This window comes from Polyodon spathula, chromosome 13, assembly GCF_017654505.1.
Source record: "Polyodon spathula isolate WHYD16114869_AA chromosome 13, ASM1765450v1, whole genome shotgun sequence".
NCBI classification, from domain to species: Eukaryota; Metazoa; Chordata; class Actinopteri; order Acipenseriformes; family Polyodontidae; genus Polyodon; species Polyodon spathula.
The window spans coordinates 2,977,094-2,990,249 of NC_054546.1; the positions used below are offsets into that span (position 1 = coordinate 2,977,094).

General features: G+C 38.8%; 2 protein-coding genes across 4 annotated transcripts; both read right to left on the reverse strand.

Moving 5' to 3' along the window:
* On the reverse strand, positions 1–8,650 carry as3mt (arsenite methyltransferase). 3 transcript variants are annotated; one of them, XM_041267397.1, is made up of 12 exons: positions 8,289–8,532; positions 8,121–8,175; positions 7,548–7,675; positions 6,849–6,999; positions 6,233–6,369; positions 5,603–5,672; positions 5,356–5,437; positions 5,069–5,200; positions 3,394–3,536; positions 2,960–3,094; positions 1,999–2,051; positions 414–500 (listed from the first exon to the last, which is right to left on the reverse strand). In XM_041267397.1, exons 1-11 carry the CDS (start codon positions 8,321–8,323, stop codon positions 2,013–2,015), a joined length of 1,107 nt encoding a protein of 368 aa, XP_041123331.1. In that variant the 5' UTR covers positions 8,324–8,532; the 3' UTR covers positions 414–500; positions 1,999–2,012. The 3 variants fall into 3 exon arrangements, with proteins under 3 accessions (XP_041123329.1, XP_041123328.1, XP_041123331.1); XM_041267395.1 differs by lacking the exons at positions 1,999–2,051; positions 8,289–8,532 and adding an exon at positions 8,570–8,650 and having other exon boundaries at positions 1–500; XM_041267394.1 differs by lacking the exon at positions 1,999–2,051 and having other exon boundaries at positions 1–500; positions 8,289–8,529.
* Positions 8,651–9,491: 841 nt separating this feature from the next.
* Positions 9,492–12,041, reverse strand: LOC121325952 (BLOC-1-related complex subunit 7). Its single transcript, XM_041269039.1, has 5 exons — positions 11,804–12,041; positions 10,847–10,909; positions 10,612–10,655; positions 10,309–10,329; positions 9,492–9,906 (listed from the first exon to the last, which is right to left on the reverse strand). The coding sequence occupies exons 1-5, from the start codon at positions 11,933–11,935 to the stop codon at positions 9,855–9,857; spliced, it is 312 nt and encodes a 103-aa protein (XP_041124973.1). The 5' UTR covers positions 11,936–12,041; the 3' UTR covers positions 9,492–9,854.
* Positions 12,042–13,156: the final 1,115 nt, after the last annotated feature.

Here is a 13,156-nt window from a genome sequence, read left to right on the forward strand (position 1 = left end):
AAGCCTTTCAGCGCTCATTTTATTAGTATCATAAACCAGTAAAATCCAAAAAAGTTAAACAGTCGTGCTATTAACACAGAAAACCAAACATTACAAATAAATGTAATGCACCCAGATCTGCTTTCAGTCATCATCCAATGAAAAATGCACTGATTACTCTTACACTGCACAGAGTGACATGGCATTGTTTTGCCAATCAGGGTTTTACCCTAATCCTGAGTTTAGGTTTCAAGAGCAGTCACATGATTAGGTTTTACAACAGTGCAAAAACTGATTCAGGTGTAGGCACTACCATTTGAAATAATAAATGCTATTATCATAAAGCCATATTGACAATCATTGTAAACTGAACAGGATTCTCTGGCTTAAATTCCTGGTCCATGATGGTCCTTGATTTAGGAGCATCCAGAGGCCTTTGTTCCACAGCACCCTCCTGTGGCTGGTTTGATATCAGCAGGTTCCAGGCGTTTTGCCAGCTCAAATGGGTTCACAATAATTTCCTGTAGGGTAAAAACAACAAAAAATAACATAAGAAAATCCTTATCAGAATTTCGACAACATTCAGTGATGTTATGGCTTATTCAGTGAAAATGACAAAGTTGAAAAATGTAACATTTTAATTGACACCTCTTATCCAATACAATTGCTACAAATCATGCCTTTTGTGATCTTTATTGATGGAAGAATGCCACTTATCTTCGTGGACACAGTCTGGATGTGAACATTTTGTATGAACAGCACAGGCATTTTTATGGCTTTGTTTAGAGTCCAGACAGTCACGTGTATTCTGAACCTCAAGCAGAACAGCAGGTCACATGTCTTGTACGTGTGCATGCTGAACACTTACTTTTAATAACATATGTATATTTTTAAAAAAATGTAAGGATATTTTACATACCTTATTGAATCCAAAATCAATTTCTCTTCATACTGTTCCTGTACTGGAACTGTATATCTAAATCTTTGTGTTGGAAAATGACTACTATGAAATTCCAAGGTCATGAGAAATTGTTTTGTGACTGCTCTGTGTGATTGTGGTTCATTGCCTTCCAGTCTCATATTTACTGGAGTTACAAACTCAGCCTATACCCAGAACTAGGCGTAGTGTACACTGCAGTTATTCTCGTAGCGGGGATCGGAAACCCATGCGGGTTCACAGACTTTTCAGGGGGCGTGAAACAACCACATCACAAGCAGTCCCGCTGCAGGCAATGGCTGTACTGCATTGCAGCAGCTCATTTATTCAGCATAGCTATTGCATTTTAAAATGCTAAGCATTTATTTTCTACATTTAATAACATCACACATACAATATTTGCCCTGTGCTAGAGAAAGGATGGCTTGCTATTAAAATAAGTTCATTACATGCTTTTCTTTAGCTTCTTATAGACTCAGGTTAGAAGTTAACCCAATAATAATAATAATAAGGGACTTATCTATTTTAAGTATATTGGAAGTATATTTCAAGATGTTGCATTACTGAAAAAAGGCCGTTGACTGAGGGATGATTGTGGATGTGACAGTGCCGATTCCATGCTGTTCAGACAGGAACTAAAAGGGCAAAGATTAACTGATTAACTTGCTGGATGAGGGCTGAAAGACAGTTAACTGGTAACAGAGTATCTGTACCCAAATTACACCCTTCCAATATTCTTCACTATTTTACAAGCCAAATATAATCAACTTTTCCGAATCTGTTTTCTAGCGCTGTTTATTTCAAATAAAGAAGGAATGAAAGAAGTACTACTGCATTTATCTCCTGTTTGCTTCTGTTCTTCAAAAAGCCACAGTCCATGATAAGTCTGCATGCCTCAACCCCACCAAGAACATTTTCTCCTTTGGCAGTTCCTGCACAAAGTTCCCAGCCCTCCCTCCCCCACTTCATAGTCATAGTCTCACTCTGCAACTGAGGGATGGAATCACGTGCAGGAGTTGCCTTGCAAATAATTAACAAATCATGACTCGAGAATGTGGTGGTAAGCCTTGCTTAATCATTACCTTTGATGATGACATTAGTGCTTTTTCAGGAATGTTCCTTTCCATGTCACTTCCTAAACATTGAAACTTTATGATAGCATATTATTTATAATGCATGTGGGATATGTACAGGATAAAAATGGTCTCATCACTATTGGGGGAAAATGCTCACTGTTGATAAATGTAGTAATTAATATGCAAATAAAACAGTATAAGACACAGCCTTGGTAAATGATACTGACATTTTTTAGGGGTGTGGAATGCATGTCTGCTTGGAATGCATGAGATTCGACAGCGTTTCCTAAAATGTTATGTATTCTAATCAAAGCACATGTTCTATTTAGAATGGGCTGATAATGCATTTTAAAAATGCCAAGGCTACATTTCTAGGACATCTTGCTGCTTGGCCTTGGTGCTTTAGCTGGTACAGTGCTGGCCATACATTTTACATCAGCTTACATTCTGCATTCTTACCAAGAAAATATGACTGAAAAGTAAGATCATTATACTTTTGAATGAACAACAGGGATCAATCATTTCCCGGAAGCTTCCTAAATGCAATGCAACAGGTAGTGTGTTAAGGCAAATATCTGCTGTATTTTATTTTTAATGTATATTTACCCTATTCTTTCAGAAATTCAAATTTTCACTGGGAACTACATATTACATGGCAAAAGGTAAATTTCACAGAAAATATGAAATCTGTGATAACTGTAAAACATAAAATAAAATACAGCCTCAACCATGAGGAATACATGAGGAAGGAACACCACATGGAACAAATCTAGACAACAATTACACATTAGTTACAATAACTTAGATGTCACACCCAGGCCAAGTTTTGTTATCAGCCATTAAATACAAATGGCTTTCACTCACCAACAATCTCGGCTAATACTGACCAGGTTGGAAATAGCTAAATAAGCTGTTACTACGTTCACAAGCGAAACTATTTAAGATAGACAGTGTGCCCAAAACAAACCTTTGGTTTCACAGGACAACATCCAACACCTGCAGCTGCGCCTCCCTCTACAGGGCGGATCATGAAGTCATCTGCAAACCTGGAACTCCTCAGAATGGCTGCTGCGTCCCCATCCACAACCATTGCTTCTCCTTCCTGTGAGAGCAATGATATTCACGTTAGTTATACATGAGTGAACAGCATTCGTAACATTTTTTATAAGCTCACTGTACTATCACAGTCACACCCAAGCAAAGGGCTGAAAAGAACTGAATATGGAAAACAAATGAGATATCAGTCTGCCTTTCTGTACACAAGGAATACTAAATTCATTAAAATAGAGCATTTGTACCATTAATCAGGAACACGAAAACAGACCACCTTGTATAATGATATGCACAGTCTAAGACAGGACTTCTTTTGTAAAGGTATCTTGGAATTACTTAGACACTCACCTTAAAGGTGTAGTTAGCATCAAACTCCAAAAACTGTTCCCAGTTGGTGATGGAGCCATTGTAAATGACCTGGGACCTCTCCTTGGGACAGCTCTTTGGGACTTTAAAGAGACGGTAGGTTGCAGAAACAAATTTGTAGTCACCTGTTGAGATGAGACAGAATTGGAATGATTAAAAAAAATTAAATAAAATCTGTTAAACTTGCTGCTGGCTCTTGTAACAATCGTAGCCTTGGTATAAACCACTGGCCGCTTGTGTAGCAATGCTATGAACAGTGTATCTCTCTGGAAACCACTGGCCGCTTGTGTAGCAATGCTATGAACAGTGTATCTCTCTGGAAACCACTGGCCGCTTGTGTAGCAATGCTATGAACAGTGTATCTCTCTGGAAACCACTGGCCGCTTGTGTAGCAATGCTATGAACAGTGTATCTCTCTGGAAACCACTGGCCGCTTGTGTAGCAATGCTATGAACAGTGTATCTCTCTGGAAACCACTGGCCGCTTGTGTAGCAATGCTATGAACAGTGTATCTCTCTGGAAACCACTGGCCGCTTGTGTAGCAATGCTATGAACAGTGTATCTCTCTGGAAACGTTCAGTTTGGCCAAATTACTCATAAAATCTCACAGACAATTTTGACATAAAACCAAAATTCCAAGCCTACTTGGAGCCTGTAGGAGAATACCTTCACAATGTAATCATGCTCAATGTATCAAGCGGGGGTGTACATTTCCACACTCTGTTACAGTATGTGGAGAACATGGGAAAAGCTTAATACTGTACTTGGCACAGATTCCCATTCAATCAGCCCTGCTTAGTTTAGTTCTCTCCTGGGGAATTCGAGGGTATGAAAATCAGACTTATTTTTAATATACAATACATTCTGGTAAATACAAATGTCTGCATTGATATGTTTGAAGACCATACATGGAAGTGAAGCCTTCATTTTAGCTTTTATAAGCTTTACAGGACAAATAGCTGAAGGGTTACAAAACTTTTCTACAAATGCTCCAGCCCTCAGATTTCAGGGATAGATCTCAAGAACCATTGTCCATGAAGTGGTGAGATTTGGAACAATGGTTCGTTCTCATGCACATGTATTAGTGTTTTTAGGATTGTTGTAAGTGTTTTTGTCTGACTTGAATTATTTCTCTACTTTTGTCATTGATTATGTTACTTCTTGCCACCTTCTCCTGGCAGGACAACTTGTTTCTTCACTTGGGCTAGTGGTATCACAATTTCTGAGCTTGTGCAATTGAACCTTGTTATATATCAATCTGGCAAAGTCAAGTGTAATAACCTGGAACACAGAATTAGAAGTTTCTCAGCAGACCTAGATAGTATCAGGATGAACAGTGGCAGCTTATGGTTTAGGTATTCATGCTTAAAGGAGTGGTAACTAAAATCAATGTAATTACGTCCTGTCAGCTTTTATAACTGTATTACTGCTCCCCTGTTTATTGTTCTGGGAATCTTTGGGGTCATCAGTTTTTTTTAAGTTAATTTAGGATATATAAATATTTCACAACACTAAAGATAAACGTAGTTTATGATAAACTGCAGTTATAGCTCCTATACAATTACAGTGAACTGTTACAGGTCTGTTGTAGTCGTAGTATTTCTGTGTGTGATGATCACTTGTTGGCGCATAGCTTCCGACTCTCTCTTCCACTCACCCACAATGCTCTCAAGTTCCTTGTTGCCAATGGCGACATGGCTGGCAGTGACCAGTCGTGGGGGGGAGAAGCCCACCTCTTGAGCCAATCGAACAAGATCCTCCCACCAGAGCGCCCCGCCCAGACACTCCCCTGGTAACAGAGAAGAATGTTTTCAGTTAAGGACAGATTTGGAGCTCTTAACGTTTATTAACAGATTACTCTTTTTTCCAGGAGTTGTGAATCTAGTGTTTCAGTTTAACGTTTATAAAATGAGAGAGCTGCCTGATCTCTTTCATTACACGTACCCCATAATACTCTGTGCTCCCTAATCTCCTTAGTCAGGGCTTGGTTGCTGTAGACATCACTGAAATACATCTCTCCACCATCCTGGAAAGTGACAGCAAAAAAAAAAAACTTTCAATTCCCATTAATGAAAGCATGACACATGCAAGAACACACACACACAGCACTGTCCCTTTGAAGAACACTGATGGCACTCAGTTTGACTACTGATGAATATCAGCAGAAAAGCTCTGTTTTTGGTCACTGTACCTTCAGAACACGGTAAACTTCTCTCAGCACAGCTGCTTTATCTGGAGACAGGTTAACCACACAGTTTGATCTGCAATGAAATCAAACACACTAGATAATCAGCCACTTAAAAAGACATACAAAAAAATATATACTAGTCACTAGTTGCATAATAATGGAGATAGTCATTCAAGAGTACTAAAAATGTGCAATCTCCGATTACAAAGTTCTGTAATTTATTGGAAGAAAATGCAAAGTGTAATGAAACACAGTGAAAGCATGGTAAAGCACTGAGAGTTATAGTAAGACATACTGAAAAAAGGCCAAAACATGGCAAACTAAGGTAAACTGTGATAAATGCAGAGTAACCATGTGAAAAGCACAGGAATACTGATAAGTGACCATGCAAATTTACTGTGGTACACTTTTACAAGGATTATCTGATTACCACACATGCACTTTGTCCTGTAGGATGATTACAAAGTTGTCTGCCTGCTTGAAGCCTTGAAAAGCAGAATTTGTGCAAAATATTTGTCAGAGCTGAATGCTGCCAACTGACATTTTGCCAGACTACAACCAGTCTGATTACACTGCCGTTATAGAGTGAGATAAAGGAGAAATCTGAGCAGAAACGAGAACCCCTTCACCCACATAATGATGTCATAGCTGCTGTCCTTCAGCCCTGCCTCTCCCAGCAACTCCATGTATCCCTGAACAAAATCCACATTTGGTTTCTTAAAACCAAACTTCTTGGTGTGGTAATCAATGTGCTTCCTCGCCACTGCAAGCTGCAAAGTGACACAATTAGTAGAGACTTATGGTTAGCAAACTAGTCCACTTTAGCTTATAAGAGGGTTTTTTTCCCCCAAACTCAAGCCTTGACGGTTAATCTCGTTACTGGCCAGGCTTCAGTTAAAATGGTATCTGAATGAATCTCTGTGGTGGGACGCTCCTCTATTTTTTTTTGGGGGGGGGGTACATTAAAGAAATGGTCACCCAAGTCAAATAATTTGTGCTGCAATGAGACTCCGCACTCGAAATGTTTAGAATAGAAAGTGTTACAGACTGCGAGAAAAGGGGAACCTTCAAAGAGGGTTGCTAATGGGGGTGTGACTGGTACTAATTTGCAAAAATATACAATCTTAGAAATTTTCCAGAAATAACACAAAGATTTTTGTGCTTACTTTGATGAATGATTTGTCACAGATTTTCTATTGAAATCAGGGATCTGAACTGGGGGGTTAAGGCCCCTCTGCCCATGCAGTACCTGCTCCTCAGTCATGTCGATTCCTGTGACGTGACCCTTCTCCCCGACCAGCTGGCTCAACATGAAGCAGTCCTGCCCGCTCCCACAGCCCAGATCCAAGACCCGGCAGCTCTCCAGAGACTCGGGGACCACCAGCCCGCAGCCATAATACCTAGACGAGACACAAGGCTTAAAATGCTCTTAGAGACACAACAGAAGCTTCAAGCACACTTTTTTCTCATTCACTATTATAGTTTTAATCGATTGATCCTAGTATATTCCATTTGTATTCCAACAAACAAAATATTTGCATATTATTTTTCTGTTATATAATTGTAAGATGATTCAGAAGAATCTGATTTGCTTATGGAATTATGAACTGGGCAATGAAAAGCCATATACCCATAAGCCCATATACCAACATGGTCATCAGGGCAAGGGAGGCCACACCAAGATGGGCGCATATTTAAAAGACATTTGTAGTCCATTGAAAAGACAAGTGGTTTTTTTTTTGGTTTTTTTTTGCCTTTTTTGATATATTGTATATCATAAGGCAAATGTATTGAATTGTATTGAAATTAAAGGGTTCACAAACTTTAGTCAATACAGAAAAACAGTTCAGCTATGTTTTGATGGTATGCCATTTTTCCGGTCTCAACCACCATCAATAGCTTTATTTGTAAAATATAACAATCATCTGTATTTATTTTTTTCAAACACCTGGAGGTGATTTCTGAGTGGACTTCTTTCAAGGCTTTCCGAATGAATGCTGGGGTGGGTTTGGCCGAGGTCGTGCAAGCATTTGTCTTAAGGTCCTCACTTTTCTGCAGCTGCTTTCCATAGTAATCCTGTGAGAGACACTCAGGTTCACAATTGCATTATCAACCTACAAAGAGAAGCCCTTGACACAGAGTGCCCGATAAAAGACAGCAAACTCACTGACAGCAAGGAACTTGTAACTGCACATATTGTAAACGCCTGAAATTAGTGTAGGGGCAAATGAAGGGCACCTCAGAGTGCTACCAAACTAATTTCAGTGTAATGGCTGACTATTAGCCACGTTGCCCTTTTGGCGTCCTGTGTTCATTATTAACATTTATTTTGTGCGTCCAAATTTAGCCAATGACTTATATTCTGAGGCACCGGATTCTTTGCAACCTAAAGCAGTGCAATTTAACAAAACATGTACCTGGAATACTGCAATGGCTTTACTAATACTGCAACAATATGCTAAACATTTATTAGAATTATTGTCTGCTAAAATAATATAAAGAAAGAAAGAAAGAATATTACCTTTACATCACTGTGGATAGTCGATGCTTTGGAGTCACACGCAGGCACAGAATCGCTATATGGGAAGGGAAGGCAGGATTAATCTTTACATTTAATGCAGTGGACTTGTTAACATGCTCCATGTGGGTAATGCATTGCAATCGAATCGATCTTTAAATAGCCTCGTACCTTATAAACACCATCACAAAAGACAGAGGTTTCATGCAATATACATTACATATGTTGTATACGCTACAGCACGCTGCTTTTTAGAGAAATCGCTTGTATGCACAGTACAGTGCCCGAGGTGCACAAACATGAACGTATTGATCTTGTACTTTGTATTGTACTAGCCGAGCAAGATTAACGCGTTTAAAATAGAATTGACAAGAAATTATTAAACAAATGGTGTATTTTCTTCTAACTGCATAAAGTAATTTCAACCAAAACCCGGTGTGTTTGCAGTTTACCTGCTGTTTGCGCAACACTCCGACATTCTCTCGCCCAGACCAGCAGCAGTAGTACACGCAAAAGCGTACCCGTGATGCTTTGCAAACATGCAGTTCACCAGCTACAAAGGGGAATCTGCTTTTGATAACAAAGCCTGCTGGAGAATGGCACATGCAAATCGTCATCAAAGAAAGATACCTAAAAATGACTACAGCAGAAACAACTAGATGTTTTGTGGACAGAAATAACACATCGATAGTGGCAGTGCATGTCTGATAGAAAGTTTTGTTAAACAGATATGCATAATATTGCCAGAGCTCAGAACAATGCAGCAGTGAACATATTTTTATTATTATTATTATTACTGGACAACCCATTTAATTGGACTTTAATGAAATAATCCCAGAATACAGCTAAGTAACAAATACCAAACAGTATCTCAAAAGAGTTCCATCAAGGATGCAGAAGAAAAAAAATCACATTACCTTAACGACAGCCATATTGAGGCCAATATCCAGACCAATAAAACATTGCAAATATGAAGTCTGCACCTCAGCTTGTCTTTGAGGTAGTGAGGTATGTGATTATGGCAGATGTATCATACAGAAGATCCCAAAAACTATGAACTACATATGGTAGCTATTTAAACACTTGTTCAAAGATAATAAAAAAATAGTCCTGAAATATGAAGTATGCATCCAAAACATTTTTTATGAGCTGTTGCAGAAGCAAAGGCAGCATTTTTTTTTTTCTCATTTCCCCTCACACAGTTGTTTCACAAGCAGGATGTACAGAAACCAAACAAGATTATTCCTGCTTGCAACAATTTCTCCTTCACGGCTCTTCCTGTAAGGTTTGCTGTAAATTAACTGCAGTAATTAGATAACTGGGTATGTGTGTAGTTGTACTGGCAATAAAGATGCACAGAAAGAAAAAACAGTGTTTAATTTTCTAATGATTTTATTAACTGAGTGAAACATTTCATTCAAACAGTATGTACAAAAAAAGGGGGCATCCAAGTGTACAAGAGAGATACCCTGGCATTGATTGTATAACAAGTTACCTCTCCATGCAACAATGTCACTGATGAAGGCATTAGCGAGCTGCAGGGCCCTTTCAGTTTACTGTTCTACCTTGGAATTCTCGAGTGTGTTGAGTTCTGGATGAAAATCTAATCCTGCATGGCTGGAACAAAGAAACCTGGAACATGCATGTGAAAGACATGAAGAAGAAGAGCACACTGCTCATCTGCGATTCGCCACAATCAGCATGTTCTGCTTGGGCTGTGCCTCTTCACAACAAAGCTTACTTCAGCAAGTGCTTCAACTGGTCCTGAAGGTTTTTTGAGTGTTCAACGCTGCAAAAAAAAAAAAAAAACACATATTCAAAAAAAAATTCAACACAATAAAATAATAATAACTTGATTTTCAAAGTGCACTAGAGGATGCTGGGTCTGCTGGCTAGTGTTTATTACCTTTCTCTACTGGGAAGGAAGGAAAGAAATAAAGAGGCACTCATGATTAGCCTTTATCAAGCCAGTACTGTGTACTCTCACAAACAGCAGAGCAAAGCAGTTTTACTATCAATCTGCCATGCTGTTGCATATTGCACATTTTAAACACATCGGCAAGTAAGGCTTTGATTGGTCTTGATATTATTGTTAAGTTATAACTGCATTATATAGAAATATTTACTTTGACATTTTCCAAACCAAAAATATGCATGTGGGTTCATATACAAGACGGATGTTTAGGCTTACTTTTTCTGAATGGCTTCTTGTCTGTGAGAGAAAGAAAAAAAAAATGAAAACATAAATCCAGGTGGACAAAAAAATACATAATATATTATTATTATTAAAAACACACAGTTTCTTTAAGAACTGTGAACAAATTCATGAGGTTTCTGAGGAAATTATCAAAGTAAAATGATCACAAAGTGAACTGTGTCAGAAGTTTCAGGAGTAGACTTTACAATTGCATACAGGAACCACAAAAAGTTTTGACGGTTAATTGTATTTACAAATAAAGTTTTCTACTTAGGTTACAAAAAACCATATACGTACTGGTACTGTAAATGCGTTGTTATAATTGCCATTTTTCTTAGACTCTGTAAAAAGAACACAGATAAATCGGATTGTAATAAACATCATCCTGTGAACACTGGGGGCTTTTACAGAAACCGATTTGAAGTCTGCGTTTCTGGGGATATTGCCAAAGGTGCGTGATCGTGTTACAAAGTGAGATATAAGGGTTGCGGATTGGAAAGACTGCAAACCGCTTTGATTATCAATTGCTTACATCTTCAGAGTGTAGTATAGCATCCTCTTGCATAACCATATTCCGGGCCGCCTGTCCAAGAAGCTAGAACATACAAACCGAGAGAGAGAGGGAGGTTAGGGAAGGGGGTTAATACTATATGATTAAGTGAACAACACGGGCTCTGTGTGGTGAAACACTGGCAGGAATCCAGTACCGACTAACAAAGCATTGTGAGATTCCACGGATTAACATTAGGTCAATACCTAGCAGGAACCTATACTTCGGCCTCTCCGGTTTTTTTTTTTTTTTTTTTTTTGGTGGGTGGTTGATCACATGATGACCTCTTTTTTCGTCGACTCCGTTCAATTAAACTCTGGAAAAGGTGTTGATTGTAGTAACGTAGCAACCGTTAACTTGATTGTAATTCTGTTTTGTGTGTTAATGTAAAAAAAAAAAAAATCCTTACTTTAATTCAAACCGAACGCAGTCGGCAAGTTAAGTTAATTTGGTTTAATTAAATATTTTAAATCTGAGAGAAGAAATTTCACTGAACTGGCTGCAGTGTTCGGTTTGAATTAGAAATAAGTGCTTCCTTTTCACACTATCAGTGAAACAGAATCAGAGTTTCATTCAAGTCACAAGAGAGAAAACAAAAGCGTGAACTCCGTGAACGCACCCACAATTCTTCCAATATGTACAGCAGCCGTACGCATAGCAACTGCTAATGAAGAAACAGAGGCGACTCAATCTTTAAGGGACATAACGTGATCAACCCCCCACCCGAACACTAACAGCCCAGGCTATTCTGTACTTTTACTTAAAAGCCTCAGCACACCGTGCACCGAGTAAACTGACAATATTATTATCACGTATGTAACGAATTACGGTTTTCCAAATATGTACAGTATAGTCTGTGCTTTTGTAACGCTGCAGAACGCAATATTTGGGACAAGCTGCCACAACAACATGATGCAGAAGAGAGAGAGGAACAATCACCTCTTGGCTGCGGGAGCCTTTCAACACCTGCCGAGTGAGCGCAATCACATCGCCGCTGCAGGAGCTCACTTTCTCGGACAGCAATCCCTTCACAGACTGTCCGAATCTGGGCTGCGAGTCCGGGGAAGCCATACTGACAACAAGGGAAGCGGAGGCTACGGTGTCCCCAATGGGACCAAACACGGAACTGAAGCATTAAAAAATCACTCAGTTCAAAACTCTGCCGCAATATCATCCAAGCCCACAGACAAAGCAGATAACACACACCGACTACTACACGCAGTACATCATTTTATTAAATATGTGTCCTGTTATAATCAGTCGTCTGTCAGTCAGTGCTTCTGATGAAACTAAAACGTTCTTCGATTGACATACAGTGTACTATGGTATACTGACCCACGAAGACACCTGCAGGAGGAAAGTGGTACTGCTCTGCATATTTGGAAACTGGAAAAATGAGGCTCCAAATCACTGCTGATATGTAGTGAGAGAATTTTAAAACGTTGACAAATTAAACTACTTGAGTATAATGAAAAAACTAGAGTATAATGAAAGAGAATATTAGCTGTAAAAACAGCATTAATAATTGCATAGTCTAAATTACTATCCAAGATTTCAAACGTAGTTTGGAAGCATTTACGTATACTTCTAATAAAAATAACATGATTAGAAATATTTCCAAAAGCGCCGCTGGTGGCTTTATAATGTAATACAAATGTAGCTGCCATTGTGGTCAACAGTAAATACAGACGGATCATATAGACATATTACAGGACTTTAAACCCTGTTAGAGCACATGTCGGGGATTCAAATATATTCGTGAAGAAAAACGGAAAATCGCAAATAGGGAAGATAAACATTCAGACTTAAGAAATCTGTAGTGTAGAACTAGCCTGGTTTATGGTATATTTTGCCAAAAATGTAACAACATAAAATATGTAGGAGAGACAGGTACAGCATTAATTAAAGAAAATATAGAGTTTCCTAGAAAAAAGAATGTTTCGGATAGCATTATTCTACTTGTGAGATGTCTTGCATTTAGCGTGTTTTGTAAAGTGGAAACCATTATTCAGGGATACCAAGATTTGTATAAAGTTCGCGTTGCCATTGTTACTGCCAGGTTTGATCTTTTCACCGGCAATGGGCCAAATCAGTTAAATGCAGACCAGGTGGCACCCCGCTCCGAATACTTTTCACCAGGGCTCGCCTCAGGCATGTTACTGTTTCTATTGATTTATTTACAGTATTGGTGCTTTTACTATCTCGAAAGGAACTCAAGTCATTATTAGTCTTTGGTCCTCGCACCACGATGAAAAGGAATGGAAAAACCCATACATATTTGACCCTTGTAAG